Here is an 18421-nt window from a genome sequence, read left to right as displayed (position 1 = left end):
TTATAAGACCTTGTTGTACTCATATTATGCAAATAAAAGTTTGAATTTGAATTTTATTTCAAAGACGACGATATCATTAAAGCAGTCAAAAAACATCTTTCATCTTAAGGAATCACGTGCGATGTCGTTCGCCTTATATAGCATTTAAAGAAGCCAGAGGGCGGGTAGGCGATATGAATGGAATTTTCGCTACGCTTCTTCGATATTTAATTTTCCTCCCTGAGATTTAAATTTTTCGATATCAAAAAAAAGGAATAACTAAGAGTGAACTCTTAGTTATTCCTTTTTTTTGATATAATGTAAAAGACAACTTTGATCTACGTTACATGCATGACGTATCTAACTTATTTATTTGAATAAGAATTAATACTGTATTGATAAAAAAAGGTTCGTAAATAACCCATCTTTTTACTCTTTTAAATAAAGGCATAAAATGGGTATTGTGGGTTAGGTTAGGTTAGGATTCCTTAGAAGATAGACATATACTACCTTTTTTGTAGATCTATTAAAGAGATACAATTCCTACATACATTATTTTGTTATAACTCAAAAGGTTTTGGCAGCGTTCTTGAGTAAAGCTCCTAATCGGCGTATTTTTTTCCGACATATTGAACTAATATCGTTGTATTATCGTCAGTTTGTACAAACCCTAAACTTACTATACACTTAAACCTTCCATATCGCTATTTTTAACGTTATTATTATCGCTATTGGTAATGATATATAACATAAGGTTACATTACCGATATCACGCCTATAACGATATCAGTCATAACATTTTGAAAATAACGTTAATTTCGTTACTTTGAGTGTTAAATTGGTAACAAACCCTACTCTCTACACCTATGGAAAAGCTTCACAATGTGTTGAGAAATACAGATTCACGAACACTGCAAGGTAACATATTGTCTTAGTAAAATTCCAGTCTTAATTTTGGCACGCTGGTGAAGCCTACATCAGATTTCCTGTTTTATAAAGTTTTTTTAATAATGGAAGGAATTATTTACGGCCTCCATTTTTTCACATCACGTATCCATAACTGTAAATTATCTTAAAAAACGTGATTGTTAATCTTTGTATTTGAATAACTGACATTGACGTACGTTCAATGAGCTTGCATTTTCGACGTCAGCTGTCATAAGCATCGCATCGCCTTGTTCGTTCGATTTTAATAAAACTAGCTTATTATTTAATTTTTAAAAGAATCCGAGGTTTTGCGTAAAATTTATACCATTACAGCCTTTATTGTCTAATGTGAGTTTATACTTCTTAGAAATTTTGTACAATATCTTACAAGATTTATTTTGCCGATGTTCAGATTCAGGTTCCTTCTTGTACTTGTCTTAGGAAAATTGAAATAATATTCGATTTATTTTTCAGAAATATAAAGAAACTTTATTATGGATCGTCTTTTGCGTCTTGGTGGTGGAATGACGGGGCTATCACAAGCTCCTCCGCCTACAGATGCCCCCGTTGTTGATACCGCCGAGCAAGTATACATATCGTCGCTGGCTCTTCTCAAAATGTTAAAACACGGCAGGGCAGGTGTTCCCATGGAAGTCATGGGACTTATGCTGGGTAACTAATTGTTTCTTGTTTCTTTTTAGCTCTTTCATACAAATTTTCTTATTAAATGACCATTTATTAGAGCAATTGCCTTGCCAATTTAAGATTTAATACTTATTTACACTAATTTAATGTTTTTTCATTTAGCCCATTCATTTGTTGTTAAAATTTAAATCATTATTGATAGTCAAAATGTTCCTAGTATTATGCTTAGTCATCACAATAGAATCCTTTTTTTCTGTTTTTCTTTTTCTTATGATGCAATAAAGAGTCTATCTATCTTGTTTATGTAAAGTAAGTACCCAATTTGGCATCAAGCCTACTTGACGAAATGGTTATAAAGTTAGGATACCAAGGATATGGTACATACAATTATTGTTGACCTTGTAATGACATACCTTGATCCAATTGTGGATGTCCTGGCAAAAGGTCAGATCAAGAGTACCCATAACTGACGAACTTGCACAAAGGGAATTATAAATGTGGATGAAGTGAAAGAATTATGCCTCTGATCTCGTAACAAATGGAAAGATGTAATCTCTGCCTCTGGGAAAGAGGTATGATTTTATATTTGTATGGATTAATAACAATGATTATCTATACTTTTTTTTTTAAGAAATCCCATGTTCTTGATTATAAAATGCAATTTGTCTTCCTCCTATCCACTGGACTTTCCCCGAAACCGCCGAGCTTGTATGAAGAGAGTTATGAATGTGGATGAAGCAAAGGAAGTATGCAGAGATTGTGGCAAGTGGAAAGAGTAGAGGTAAGAGGAAAGGTAGGAGTAGTCTCTGCCTACCCCTCCGGGAAAGAGGTGTGATTTTACGTATGTATGTATGTATGTATCCACTGGACTGATTTTCACGAAATTTAGCACAGATTACGGTAGTAATATAGACTACTTTTTTCTTGTATTTCCTACAGGGTGAAGCCCCAGCCAAAGGCTCGTATCAAATAAAGTATAAATTTTTATCATATGTTCACATTTATTTCCAGGTGAATTTGTAGATGACTACACAGTCCGTGTAATAGATGTGTTTGCTATGCCCCAAACGGGTACTGGTGTGTCTGTAGAGGCCGTTGACCCTGTCTTCCAGGCTAAGATGTTGGACATGCTGAAGCAGACTGGACGTCCCGAGATGGTAGTGGGCTGGTATGTATAAGAAAAAGTTATTACTACTAGTACTAAGTTTTCAAATTAGAAAACAGTACTAAGAGTACATACACTAGAGAGAGTGCATGGCCATAGTAAACTCTGGGCTCCTTTCTAGGGGCGCAAACAAATATCAGGGAGGATATCTTCCTGATTTTATGTATGTATTTATTGCATAAGAAAAGGTTCTTATACAATTCATATAAAAATAAAATCTCGCTTCTTTCTTGGAGGGGTAGGCAGAGACAACTGCATTCTTCTTTCACTTCATCCACATTTATAATTTTTTAATGAAAGCTTCACATTCATAATTTTTTAAGTAAGTCAAAATTGTCTCACTTGTCTCACTATGAAAAACTCTATATTATCTCTGGGATCATGGCCAAAGGCACATGTCTTCTTTGTAGGGACGCAAACATCTTCTAGAAGGATATGAAAAACATATGGTATCTTACATCTTTTGCCCTTTCCTTCAATATAGACATATACTCATATTTAAAGACAAGTGAAGCTTGGAAGCCTTGCAAATAAGAAGATGGAAAACATTGGATATTACTATATTTTCTAAATCAAAATGTTAACTGATTTCTATGAACCAAAACACAGAAAAAAATCAACTTAGATGTTGCACTGTTTTCTTCTTCCATCTGAAGAAAAACAGGGGATACGCCTTTTAATCGATCCTGGATTGGGTGAGGCAGGTTATTACGCCAAATTGACCTCTACAACCTTTGTAGTGGTATCTTATACATTTACATTTACATTTACATTTATACGGGACAAATTACACTGATTGAGTTAGCCTCGAAGTAAGTTCGAAACTTGTGTTACGAGATACTAACTCAACGATACTATATTTTATAATAAATACTTATATAGATAAACATCCAAGACCCAGGACAATCAGAAAAAGTTCTTTTCTCATCATGCCTTGACCGGGATTCGAACCCGGGACCTCCGGTGTCACAGACAAGCGTACTACCGCTGAGCCACAGAGGCCGCCATATTAGATATATCTGCACTTAATAGATGTACTCTTCCTTAGTCGCCTTTTACGACGTCTATGGGAACATTTGGCAACTCCAACTCCTTTTGTAAAGTGCCGGAAACCACGTGACAGAGAAGTTACATCATGGAGTTAATAAATGTTTTGTGATATTTTTCAGGTACCACTCACATCCTGGATTTGGTTGCTGGCTTTCTGGTGTGGATATAAATACTCAGCAGTCTTTTGAAGCCTTGTCGGAGAGAGCTGTGGCTGTTGTTGTGGATCCCATCCAGTCTGTTAAAGGGAAAGTAGTCATTGATGCATTCCGTTTAATAAACCCCAACATGATGGTCCTGGGTCAGGAGCCTAGACAAACAACTTCAAACTTGGGACACCTACAAAAACCATCCGTACAAGCCTTGATTCATGGCCTCAATCGCCATTATTATTCTATCAGCATTAATTACAGGAAGAATGAGTTGGAGCAGAAAATGCTCTTGAATCTTCACAAAAAGTCATGGATGGATGGACTTACGTTATCAGACTATAAAGAACACTGCTCCATTAATGAGACTACAGTGACTGACATGCTAGAATTAGCCAAGAATTACAACAAAGCCTTAGAAGATGAAGAGAAAATGACACCAGAGCAGTTAGCCATTAAGAATGTCGGTAAACAGGATCCCAAGAGGCATTTGGAGGAGAAAGTTGATGTACTGATGTCAAACAACATAGTTCAAAGTCTAGGAGCGATGCTTGATACTATGGTGTTTAAATGATTTATAACTGAGATGTGTATTGTATAACCTAAAGTGTTAAGAAAATAATCAACTCTCTGTTCTTGCATTACTTTTCATCTCATTGTACGATACTTATTATAATTTACTTAATTGTATCTATTGCGAAATAAAAGTGATACAGATTTTTTAAATGTCTGCTTTTAATAGAACAGCCTTTGCGGAGCTATTTGTTTGCGTATTTCAGCTAGTTTCTTCTGGATGATGTGACAGTGGTTCATGTTGGCGAAATCTATGTCAAACATAGGACTCAGGTTTGGCTGATTCATCACAATATCCTTAATGATAGCTTTTATTTTACGAAATGCTTCGTTAGGATCATCCATCTCGACCTGCAACAATTTTATTTTATAAAATACTTCATATTCTTATAATGCAAATATTTCCATATTAACTAAAGTCTAACAAATACTGGTTAAGTATTTATTAGACTAGTCAATATTGAAATATTAAGTGTGATTACAAAACTTTGAATTGAATATATAAAAACAATTTCCTAGCAATGTAATTTTCAATTGAGATGTAAACACAAAAGGTGAATTAGTGATATAGGGGTTTAAACCGACTTTCTCTTCGACCTTCGGTTCTCAATTCGACCGTATTTTTTATTTGTAACGGCATAACGGTATAAATTCGATTTGAAAAATTATTTTTGCATACAAAAGAGTAGTGTCTGATTATAAATGTGGAAGATATTTTACTGTGCCGTGTGGGTCCCGGCACCAATAAAAAAAGAATAGGACCACTCCATCTCGTTCCCATGGATGTCGTAAAAGGCGACTAAAGGATAGGCTAGTTTATAAACTTGGTACTCTACTTTTAGGCGATGGGCTAGCAACCAGTCACTATTTGAATCTCAATTCTATCATAAAGCCAAACAGCTGAACGTGGCCTATCAGTATTTTAAAAGACTATTGGCTCTGTCTACCCCGCAAGGAATTTAAACGTGATTATATGTATGTATGTATATTTTACTCCTGAAAAATCAGAACCATCTCTGCAGGTAAGTTAATATGTAAACAGTGGTGTATAAAGCCTTTGTGTTGTACTCACAGTGTTCCAAAAAAGGCCTGGATATGTGCGATGCATTGTCTCGTACTCGTCTCTCATGCTGTTTGTATTGAATGCCTGGTTGATTTCCTGACAATTATAAACAAAGCAGATATTTCAAAAAAGGAGTATGCCCAGTTAAGACCTTACATGCCTGGATTTCTTTCGGCGGTCTCTATCTACTTCCGCAAGGGACGTAAGACGTGGTATATGAAGTTGTTATCTATCGCTTCTTATTGCAGTAGCGCTATTCATTAACGTCGATAACGCAATAAGATTTTATATAATTTATATTTTTTATTAAAATCTTATTTTAAATTTGTTTAAAATTAAAAAATAATAATAAAAGAAATAAATATAAATATGATTGTCTTCCCCCAATATATTGTCATTATTATAACAGTATAATAAATAAAGCACCTTCTGATAATTTTCCAATTCTTTTAGAATTAGTTCTGGATCATCGACTCTGCTCTCTTGACCTCCTGGTTCAGTATCAGCTGGAAAAAATTCAGTTATGTAGCTGAATATCTTTATCCGAATCTCAATTCCATTATAGCCATCTTGCTAAAGGTGGCTTTCGTGTCTTTTTACTTACGACTCTGTTAAATTATATCTCATTAGGGATAAAAACTTGATCTATTGTTATTTTTTCTCTTAAAATATTATAAGTGTAGCGGCCAGCCACGGCTTCGCCCTTATACTTACATATAGATACTATAAGATTCGTAGATAATATCCTTTTTAAGATACATACATAAACTCACGCCTCTTTCCCGGAGGGGTAGGCAGAGACTACCTCTTTCCACTTGCCACGATCCCTGCATACTTCCTTTGCTTCATCCACATTCATAACTCTCTTCATGCAAGCTCGGCGGTTTCGGGCACTTTTGACCTGACCCTTCACCAGGACGTCCTTAATTTGATCAAGATATGTTCGTCTAGGTCTTCCCACCCCGACCTTTCCCTCCACACTCTCCTTGTATATCTGCTTAGTCAACCTGTTTTCATTCATCCTCTCCACATGACCGAACCATCTCAACATACCCTTTTCTATTCCTGTAACTACATCTTCTTTCACATCACAACATTCCCTTATCACGCTGTTCCTTATCCGGTCACTCAATTTCACACCCAACATACTCCTTAACGCTCTCATTTCCACTGCATTTATTCTGCTTTCGTGCTTCTTTTGCCATACCCAACTTTCACTCCCATACATTAATGTCGGGACCAACACGCCCCTGTGCACAGCCAGTCGAGCCTTTTTGGATAGTTTCTGACTGCTCATAAAGGCATGCAAAGCTCCATTCACCATGTTCCCCGCGTTCACTCTCCTTTCAATATGACTATCACACTTGCCATCTGATGTAAACTTTGATCCTAGATATACAAACTCTTTCACTTGCTCAACTTTTTCTCCTCCAATCAAAATATTACATGCTGTCATTTCTTTCTCCATTTCAAAAACCAGTGTTTTAGTTTTACTTACGTTCACTTTCATTCCTTTCTCTTTTAAAGCTTCATGCATACAGTTTACCATCTCCTGTAACTCCTCCGCTGATGACGCCAGTATAACCTGATCGTCGGCATAGAGCAGACATTTGACGAGTAATTCATTCATCCTTAATCCACTTTCAGACTCTTTCAAATCTGTCAAACAACTATCCATAAATAGGTTGAACAGCCACGGTGACGCAACACATCCCTGCCTAACACCTTTCTCAATCTTAAACCACTCAGTGTGCGCTCCGTTTATCCTGACACAAGCACTCGAATCCTCATATAAGGATTTCAGTGCTCGTATCAAGAGACTGCTCACCCCATGCATAGAAAGTGCTGACCACAATTCATTCCTCTCAACTCTGTCATAGGCCTTTTCCAAATCCACGAATGTGCAATAGACTTTTTGACTCTTGGCCAAAAACTTTTCGGCTATGCACCGCAAAGAAAAGACCTGATCCTTTTTAACGGTGAAAGAATTTTCATGATAGGTTGACGAAATCACAGTTACAAACTTTACCATATTATATTATAAGTATAGATATTTACAAGCCTGGAAAACAGTGCTGGTCAATGGCAACAGTCCAGTCTCAGCGAGGAATGCCAGCCAGAGATCAGTATCGTCTAGGGAATCTCCGGGGTGAGCGCGGTGCCCTGTGGGGCCTTTCCATTTTCTGTGGCTTATCGACCTTATGTTGGCCTTGTCTCCTTGAGCTTTAATAGAAAAAAAAGTTATACGTATATATAGAAAGAAAATATCTATGCCAGTAGGATGTGATCTTGAATTTTGTAACTAAAATTGGGCTAGATATCTCTGGGAGTGTGGGCTAATATTGATGAAGTTTGACATAGATTATACTAGACGTAGTAACAGAGTTATTTAATTTTTTGGGTATTCAAACAATCTAAAACACACATAGGCTCATTTCATCCAAATTAATGGGAATAAATACTATGTAAAATGTAGGCAACTTAACGCGGTGAACGATCTAGGTACGTACAGTAGGCCAAATAAAAATGTATCCTTGTTCACATCGTAAACGTTCAAAGATTCTATGTGAAAAAGGGTTTCTATTTGATCCATTGTACTTAAAATATTTCTGTGCCATTACGCTACGGTAAATATGATTAACTATGAAACATCAACAATAAAACACAAACAAATGTCACCTTTTGATGGTATTGGTGGTTCTATGAACATTCCGGAGATGGCTCCGACGGCTTCAGTGTTGTTAGTAGAAGTGAATGTGACGGACTTTGACGACTTCGTGCTATCCGGAGCTTGGGTTGAAAGGCCTGAAAATTTATTCAACAGTCATTTAATTTTCAAAACCTAAGTTCTTAAGAGCACTGAACATACGATTACGCGAAGTTTATAACAGAATAATTTTCACGACAAGCGAAGGAACAAGTGAGGAAATTGTCATCTTGTACAATCACAAAGGTAAATTAAACTGTAACCGACCAATTTCAATGCAGTTTCCTAAAATGTGTTTGGCTTAGGTCAAACTTAAGAACAATACAAAAATACACAGCAACAGCTTGTATTTCATACTTTCTGAAAAACACTAATTTGATTTTAAATTAATCAATAAATAAACAAATTTAAATACCTTTCCATGTTGATGAGGTGTACCTGCTGAAATCGACACTTTTTGGTCGAACAAGACTGTTCTTTTCATGTTTAGAGCGCGATTTTCTATAGAATAAATAAAATACTTAGATATAAGGTATTTTAATTATGCAAAGTAGCTTTTGCTCGTGGAAATTAAGTACCTACATTTCATTGGCTGATATCCTTAAATGATCCACAATTAATTTTATGTAGGATAATTCATACCGGACGAATTCAGTTATCAACTTACATCAAAAAAGCAAGAAAATGATGTTCATATTTCATTAAAAACTAATTTTTCACGATTCTAGCCTATATTTTCTCCATTATCATTTTAATTTATCATTCACCCGCGGGCACCTCCAGCCTCCTTTGCCAACTTTATATTTTTGTTTGGTTGATCCTTTGAGTCTTGGTAGGAGTTTTGTTCATTAGCATAGCTGTTGAATTCGTCGGGCCCCTGGGACTCTTTGTAGAGTGAGTGTAAACTTTGGTCCATTTGGCTGCTTCTGTCTCGCTTAAACTCCTCATCTAACGACGACGAACTCTAAAGACGTATTTTTGTAAGTAATTTATGTAAGTAATATTTATACTATAGATATAGAATAATAATAAAAATACGCCAATTTTACAAGGTGTAGGTAAAAGATAGGTAAGCAGACATGCAGAATTAGTTCCATAACTTACAGAAATGAGAAAATTAAACATGTTCACTCCACATGCGTAATCTTTGACGGCTTGCCTTGCTTCGCTGCTCATCATCAAGGAACATTCTGATTCAATCACAAATTCACTTTGCTCCTTTTCATCTGGTAGACCCTAACACAATAGCGGATCAAGAAATTTAGTTATATATTTACGAAACAAAAAACAGCCTAATACATACATATATAAACTAAAAAAAACATACATATATATGGTCACGACTATATCCCTTACGGAGTAGACAGAGCCAACAGACTTGAAAAGACTAAATGGCCACGTTCAGTACTTGGCTTAATGATAGAATTGAGATTCAAATAGTGACAGGTTGCTAGCACATCGCCTAAAAAAGAATCCCAAGTTTGTAAACCTATCCCTTAGTCGCCTTTTACGACATCCATGGGAAAGACATGAAGTGGTCCTATTATTTTTTGTATTGGTACCGGGAAACCACACATTTAAAAATTTAAAATCAATATGTAATTTTGATTGATTGAAGGAAGTATGCAGAGATTGTGGCAAGTGGAAAGATGTACCTGCCTACCCCTCCGGGAAAAAGACGTATGTATAAAACTCTTCCGTTACTGAGTGACTGACTGACAACGTACAGCCGAAACTACTGGGCGTAGGAAGTCTGGCATGTACGTATATGTCAGCATTCCTACGCCTACTAGTAATATTCTTCACTGGGGAGTACAGGTGAACACTAAGAGAGGATTTCCCGAAATTCTCGCGGGGTGTCTCGCGGACGCTGTCTACTCTGTTCATAAAGAACTTACCACTAAAATCTCGTTGAGTATTCCTGTGATAATTATACGACCAGACAGTAGAACTTGCAGGGTCGACTTTTCAAAAGGAGTCTCCAACGCAGTAAGATTGTAGGCGACCTCCCGAAAGCTACAATAAATATTTAGATAGGTACCTACTAGGTACCTACATCTAATAAAGGATAAATAGTTATAAGTATTCAATGTAGTTTTCGCCTGCGTTAGAATAGGACTAGGCAGTGAACCGAAAATAGTGGGAAAAACTACCTATGCAAAATATTTTAACAATATCATGACTCTTTTGTGCTGGGAAAAGCAGATTTTTATTTCTACTTTGACTTGCCACGATCCCTGCATACTTCTTTAGCTTCATCAATATTCATTACTCCTTTCATGCATATGGCAGTTAAGGTCAGGTAATGTTGACCTGACTTCACAGCGTTTAAAATGTTACTTAATCAAAGTAGTGGACAGTACGGGACACTATTTGATAAATAAACACTTTAAAAACTATTATTTTTACATTGCAATATAAATCCACACTAACTGCTTTCTTTGTTTTTGTCTTGCTTTCAATGCCTCTTTGTTCGAGCAGGTGGCTAAAATTAAATACGGTCTCCTTCCGCGCAACCTCAGCATCAGTCCTGCTATTAAGTCCATGGTAACAACTTTGATTTTTCCTTCATTTATGAAAGCCTCTTCACGGCCTGAAAACAATTAATTTAAATCGATCAGACCGATACACATAGATTTCGAAAATGCTGACCCCTTGATGTTCTAATTTAATGTTCCTTTTAAGGCGTACTACGAGTTGGCGAAGCTAGGCCCTCAAAATGAACAGAAAGACAATCTTACTTAAGCCATAGGACTCCCCAGCCATCTCGGTATAGGTAAGGAGATCGCCGGCCAGCAACATGTCATCGAACTTGGACCGGGAGATCTGCTTGTAATGGTCCGGGAAATGGAACGTCGCTGTTGTGTGCTGTAATGCTAACTCTATGTTGGTTTTACACTCTGCGGCGAGGCGGCGAGCGAGCTTACCTATAAAGAATATTAGCAAAATAACATATTTACTTCAATGTTGTTTGATACAGGATAAAATGGATTTAATAATAAATATGTAATCTTGTTTTTTCAAAAAAGTTATCTTTAATGAGACGAATAACATGAAAAAAATAACACGAGAAAAATAAAGCCACCAATAACAACACGAGAGGTCTAATAATAATATTCAGTCATTTTAAGATCAGTACAAAAACACCTCATCTTCTGAGAGTTTAAAAATGAAGAAGAAAATTGTAATGAATTACATACTAAGGACGTGCTTATACTAAGAAGGAAATATAGCAAATTCCTATAAAAATAAAACTCTGGGCAGACAAATGAAAACTGTTGACATTTATTTTTATACAAGGAGGTAGATTCCACTTACCCTTGCCTACCGCTTCGTACCCCACCAACACAACAATGGGTACTTCATTGGTGTCCGCTGGCGGTACATGCGGGGACACGGTCGCTTTCGATAGCTGTTGTATGTAGAGCAGGCGCAGGAGGCGTCGGGTGGCAAAGCTAGTCGCGTCCGGCATCATGTCCATTTTAGACAACCTCTGCAATTTGATATGATTGTATTCAGAGCTAAGTGATTACCCACATATGTAATGCATTTAGATAGATCGATTACTCGGCTAAAGTGAAGCGTAAATATAAATATATTCAGGCAGTCTTATAATTTTGGGTGTAAATGGCAAATAATGTTAAGTAAAACAAAGTGTGTGTGACAAACGCCAGTTTGATGATGTACTCGTATTGTACTGTACAACAGCCAATAACATAACGAAAAATGTAGCTACTTGAACAATCGGATCGAGTTCCTGGGCATCCAAACTGAGTAGCGCAGGGAAGGTGTTTATGATGACATCTTGGTACCCCGGCGTGGAGCAGATTGGGTTGGCTCTCAGGTCTAGCACGATGAGGCGGCGCAGTTGTCGCATGTACACCGCCAGCTCTAACAGCATCCCCAAGCGATTGTTGCGTGCGTGCAGTTCGCGGAGTCTGGAATAGAAAGAAAGAAAGAAAAAATGTTTATTTGGTACATAATAATATATCAAAAACATAAAACCTTAATCTATAACAACATTTGTACCAAAATGGCCCCCCCTCAGCATTTGTCGTGGTATATACCGCAACGCTGGTCTTCCGTGGGCACCAACGTGGAAAATAAAATAAAAAAATATGTTTAAAGAACTTTATTTCTCATAAAAAAATAATAATAAAAATAAAATAAAATAAAAAATAAAATTATATGGCTGCTCTCTCGGTACACTATTGCTCGTTCGTTTTACAATACGAAAAAAAACACATAAAAATAAAAAGGCAAGTAATACAGATGTTTGGAGGAGAATATGAATCGAATACAATACTCTTTATTGCACCTCATGAACAGATTATAGAGCGAAATCATTCATAAGTATTAATCTATATGTATGTCCAAAGAAATCGGAATAATAAAAAACAATAGAAATGCCATTGTACTTGAAATTATAGGACGACAAATGTGCCGTCGCATTGCATCGCACGCAATTTTCCGCGCAGTGTACAGCTGTCAAATAAATCTTAGAATTATTATTATTAAGATGCAATATGAAAACGTAAGGCTGTCACAATCACCAGTTGCTTCGTCACATTCACCAGTACCTACTAATAACTTCTATAGTATGTAGTGGTGTAGGTATATGTTATTCCTAACTGACCGATTTTATTATATAAGTTATGAAATTTAAATAAATGTGTCAAATGTACAGAAAAGCTAAATTGCTTTTAAGGTTGTTGGCTCTGCCTACCCCACAAGTGATATAGACGTGACTATATGTATGTATATAATCTACAGAAATTTAGGGCTTGAAACTATATAAACGCTTATATTAGACATACTTTTTTGTACTAAATATCTTACTAATTTATTTTGAAACATGAAGAGGTTCCTCGATTTTCATAAGAGAGCCGAGTCTTGCGGGTAATAACTAATTAGTGTTCTTTAATAACCAGGTAAGTTATTAACTAAAATCAATATTTGTTCTGGTTTTTTATCAGATGTAGAAAGAGGTAGATAGCTTATAACTGCTTTGTTTGAACGGTATTGTTCCCTTTAACTTTCTTTTTCTTTGTAAATGTATGAAAACCGAACTGATATTACCGCGATTAAACACGTTTTGAGCCGCGGGCGTAAGTATTCTAGTTTTGTATACACTAACATCTATGTGATCTTTAAAACTGAACAAATTCAATTTACCTTGTGCAACCGGAGAACATTTTTAAAGAAGTCAAGTTGTTTTCGTTCAGATTTAGATACTCCAGATGTAATAGGGTAAAAAGACCTTTTTGGTTGCCAAACTCAAAGCTAGATATGTTATTATAGGACACGTCTAGCCAGAGCAAACGTAGGTTATTCAAGTTTTCTAGACGCTGAATATGATTGAAGGAGAGGTCAAGACGACGCAAATACCTGAAAATACAATTTGTATGCGGTTGAATTTAAAGCACAAAAGATTTCGCTTTGTATTCTCATTTTCAAAAGAACGTGAAGTTATTGCATTGAAGCAAATTATATTTGCAGACTCTTGATACAATAAAACTAGGAACTCGAAATAGGTCTTTAGTCGTCTCTTACAACATCGACAGGAAATTGAATGAAAATTAATTAAAACATTAAATTATTTGGTAAGTCTAGTCTATTCGCAAATGTATGTACCTAATGTAATATGTGTGTAACATGTAATATATTTTACCTCAGCGTTTCAAGACCAGTAATATGTTTGATGTTATTATGAGATAGATCAAGGATTGTGATAGACCAGAAGCCATCCAAGTCACGGATTCTCGTCACCGAATTGAATTTATAATGGACCTCTGTCAGGAACCATTGGGCTGGAAAACGAAGTTATCAGAAGTGCAGATAAAAAAGACAAAGCTTCATTATGGTGGTGCGATTTCAATTTCCATAAAAAGCGTTAAGCTACTCACTTAATCAGTTTGTTACAATTACTTATTACGTTTGTAAGTATCTTTTGAAAAATTTGAAAAAAAAAAAAATAACAACTGTTATATTTGCCGCACACCACTCGCGAGAGCTTTACAAGATACGTAAGACAGAATAAAATTTCTTTTTTTATTTTGCTACACATCCAGAGTAACTGGATTACCACACTGATACGAGAAATACGATACAGAAAGTCCGAAAATTATTTAAAGTGGCTAGACATAACTTTGTTCTAATCTATCCCTTTTTAATGAACTTTAAAAGGAAAATGTTTAAGTTAATTAAGAATCGTTGCTCGATTGCGATTATTTGCCAACCATCGCAAAATATAAAAATCAACTCAAAACATACGTGTGTCATATTCCAGCACAGTGTCCAGCCTGTTGAAAGCTACGGAGAGGTATTGGAGATATGGTAGATATGCCAGTACATTCAGCGACGTCAGAAAGTTGGATGATAAGTCCAGATATACCAGGAATTTATAATGCTTAAGAACGTCTATGTTGATCAAGTGCTGGGAACAAAAAATAAACAGCAAACGAACGATATGATTTTCTCAAGAGATTATAAAAAATAAGTTATTTATAATCATAAAGGCCGACATTGATTTGTGACGACATTAATGCGCGTGACATACATTTACTGATATATTTTAGGGACTACAGTTATGTGAATTCCTACCTTCGACGACAAGTCCAACTTAATATACACATAATCTCCCAAGATCGGTGTTCGTGCTAGGTAAGTGAGGCAGGCTGTCACCATGTCCCGCGTCAGAACTCCTCCCACCAGCTCTGGTACATCCTCTATTTTACGTATGCGTACTACTGGAGAGTACACGTCTGCGTATAGTTCGGGGAAAACGTAGAAACAACGCCATAGTTGTTCCTCGTTCAGGAGTGGCGTAACGTTTACTGGAAACTGAGATTAAGTATGTTGAAGTGATTGCCATGAAGTTTAAGGAGCGTCGAAAAAGGGTTAAGGATCAGGTAATTCAAGTTATTTATTACAAGAAGCATCCAAAGCAAGCCGTCTGACCTCCGAGGCCCTGTCGATAGGGAAAACTAATCTATCTTGGAACATGGCAATAGTCTTTGTGTAACATCCATTTAAGAATGATTTATCTGAAGCGATAATGCGTTAAATTTTTCACCTTTTGAGAAATATTCGAGTCGGGAGTTTGACAAAATGTAACCCTACTCAATGGGACGTAGGTATATTAGATTGGTCGGGACAGAACCTAATTTTTTTCCTTAGAATAAATATAAACAGAGGTAGTACTTTTCGAATTTATTATCGAAGAAGAATTGAATGGTTATTGCCATTCGAAACATCACGACTTCACGACACAAGTTAATAAAGAAAAACTATTTGATACAAGTGTAAAAATTAAGTATCTAAGTTATCTATTCTCTCATTTCGTAGTTAAAAATAACTAAGTATGTACTTCGTAATAACTATATGTTGAATAATAAAAGAAACATTAGGACGAAGTTCGTTACATATAAAAACTTTAATATTTTTGTATAATCATTTTCTAAAAAAAATATTTATGGGAAAAATTGTGGAGTGGCTGTAAAATGTATTTTAGTAATAGTTAATTAACATTTGTGTCTCACCACTTTTAAAGCAAAATTCGACACTTCTTCTATGTATATTTATGATTCTATGTTTTCATCATCTCTTAAATTATAATAGACATTCAGCGCCTGTCCGCATATTTTAGCCTCGAGGCAAGCGAAAATATTTCAGGATAAAGTTTACTTTCGTCAATATTTCATGAAAGAAGCTACTCCACATTGTTTTGTTAAGATATGTGAAAAGTCTTATTTAAGTGTTTTAGAAACTCAATTTATACATACAATATTAATGAAAATTAAACGATATCGACGATATTATTTGCTAACAACACTGAACTTTTAATTAGCGGTATGATGTTGTAAATTTTAATACCCACAAGAAACATAATACGGCCTCAGCATTACTCGAAAAAAAAAAATAACACGAGGCTCAGTCCTTTTAAATCATCTAAGTGACAGTAGTTACCTTGAGTCACGAGTATTCACATGAATGTAAATATTTTTTCAATCTGCAATACCAAAGTGAAGAGAAACTTAATCTCCCTATGGTTTTGGTTTTTATGAACAGGTTTATCTGTAGACGACTGTCAATATATATCATTGCTATTTCTATACGTACATACAGTGTGAAGCGAGCAAAGAGACATCTTACTTGTTCTGAAAATAAATCTTCGGCACTTAGCTTGCGTAATTCCGTAGGTACAAAACACTGAATGGAGTATTTCTTCGAAAATAGGCCGATGCTCTTCCGTCTGATGCTTTGTCCTGTCAAAAAAGACATTTAAATTTGGTAATGCCACTGAAATACTGCTTTTTAAATAGCTGTGCCTAGAAACAGTATAAAATATGGTTATACAGACACACATACATAAAATCACGTCTATATCTCTTGCGGGGTAGACAGAGCCAACAGTCTTTAAAGACCACGTTCAGCTGTATGGCTTTATGATGGAATATGGTTATGGTATCATTATTATATAGATTCCAATATCTAATCACGTATATATCCTGATATCTAGATCTGTATTGATTTGACAGGTCAAATCAATACAGATCTTGATCAAATCAGAGACGTCCTGGTGAAAGGTCTGATCAAGTGTACCCAAAACCTACGAGTTTGTATGAAGAGTGTTTAAATGTGGATGAAGCGAAGGAAGTATGTAGGGATTGTGGCAAGAAGAAAAATTTAGTTTCTGCCTACCTTCAGGAAAGAGACGTGGTTTTATGGTTGTATGTATGTATCCAGAATCTATAGATTGATAATAAAAAAATGTTTTGATAAATGAAAGTAGTGTATTATATATATATTACTAAGAGTATACTCTGTAATATTTAATACCTATAGTTAAGTACACTAAAAGGGCATTGTAAATACGCCCTCTCACCCCTAGTGGCAGATACATTAAGTTGTTACCATAAATAACTAACTCTGTAGTGTTGGAAGTTGGCACTCGTTTTTGTTTTGAGAATCCCATTGTACATTTAATAGTAAGGAAAGTGTAAATGCATGAAAGATTTCATTTTATGAATTGCAATCAAAATTTTACTGTTTTTATGTATTTTCTTGATCGTTCATAATAAAATAGTAGAGTACTAATTTTTATGCTAAATATTTTATTTATCAAGTTCGGAACATGTTTTAAATAGGTTTCGTGAAATTCAAGCAGGAATTCTCTTACATTTTCCACACGTTTTTATTATATTGGTCAAGATATATTGCTCTTACATCTTTTAGAATATCTTTAAATGATTGTGTAATAATCGATATACTTAGATAATTAATAAATGAATAAAGAAGTCCAAGGTCATTAATGTCGACTCTTATAGGTTGATCGGGAAGACATTAGTAAAATAATATCTTCCCAACCAGATAGAATGACTGATTGGCCAAGTTTTAAGGCAGACGACCATGTATTTTTGTAAAGAATCTCGAATCTTCAATCAAAACCCAGTATGTGCGAAAATTCATGCCATGCGGAATACGCTATGTTAAGAGGAAGAATACCAGATATTATCACGTCCAATGGTTCAGCAGACATATAGTTGATCCGGGATACATCCGCCCAGGTGCGTAGAAGACTGCCCACGCGCAGCTTACTCTGCGGATAGGACTGACTTGGTTTATCTATAGGTCTGTAGACAGACACGGATCTGCCTTGCACTTCGTCACCCAACTTTATGTCTACCGTCTGTGAACTAACATCTTCCTTTCTTATGGCATCCATTTTTATTTATCAAATTGCAAATTACAAATTACTTTTGTTTAACGTTTGGATTTTTCTCTACAATGTCTAGTTTGTCAATGTCATTTGACTAAGACAGATTGTTTAAAATGCTACAAAAACTCAGGACTACATCCTTTTTGAAAACTGTTCTTTGGAAATCCCTTCAAGTAATATTTTCAAATCTGTGGGAAAGCCATGCTAATAGGTATGTAATGTAAATATGTTTGCCCGTCTTTGACGTCAAAAAACACTGCAAATTTCATGGAGATCAGCTCCATGAAATTTGTCATACATATAGTGTAGAGTACGGAGAAGGACATAGAGTATATTTCGGGCTATTATCCTATGTCCCATTCTGCACTTATGAGCTTTCAGTACTAGCTTTAGTCCACGACTGCGGGTGAATACTAGTATTGGAATAAGATGGAAGTAACAAAAA

General features: G+C 35.6%; 2 protein-coding genes across 2 annotated transcripts; one reads left to right on the top strand and one right to left on the bottom strand.

Annotated features, from left to right (window-relative positions):
- Window positions 1–1107: 1107 nt before the first annotated feature.
- LOC106142211 (26S proteasome non-ATPase regulatory subunit 14) lies at window positions 1108–4638 on the top strand. Its single transcript, XM_013343891.2, has 4 exons — window positions 1108–1254; window positions 1381–1578; window positions 2563–2719; window positions 3886–4638. The coding sequence occupies exons 2-4, from the start codon at window positions 1401–1403 to the stop codon at window positions 4484–4486; spliced, it is 936 nt and encodes a 311-aa protein (XP_013199345.1). The 5' UTR covers window positions 1108–1254; window positions 1381–1400; the 3' UTR covers window positions 4487–4638.
- A 9-nt stretch (window positions 4639–4647) lies between these two features.
- Window positions 4648–17982, bottom strand: LOC106142207 (uncharacterized). The gene is made up of 19 exons (XM_013343887.2): window positions 17763–17982; window positions 16410–16522; window positions 14859–15098; window positions 14529–14691; window positions 13927–14065; window positions 13431–13643; window positions 11992–12193; window positions 11574–11748; window positions 10997–11182; window positions 10689–10848; window positions 10154–10271; window positions 9360–9491; window positions 9053–9219; window positions 8671–8756; window positions 8228–8353; window positions 7607–7771; window positions 5975–6054; window positions 5558–5644; window positions 4648–4836 (listed from the first exon to the last, which is right to left on the bottom strand). Exons 1-19 carry the CDS (start codon window positions 17980–17982, stop codon window positions 4648–4650), a joined length of 2961 nt encoding a protein of 986 aa, XP_013199341.2.
- Window positions 17983–18421: the final 439 nt, after the last annotated feature.

This window comes from Amyelois transitella, chromosome 17 (assembly GCF_032362555.1).
Source record: "Amyelois transitella isolate CPQ chromosome 17, ilAmyTran1.1, whole genome shotgun sequence".
Lineage (NCBI taxonomy): Eukaryota > Metazoa > Arthropoda > Insecta > Lepidoptera > Pyralidae > Amyelois > Amyelois transitella.
This window is presented reverse-complemented; position numbering and strand designations above follow the sequence as displayed.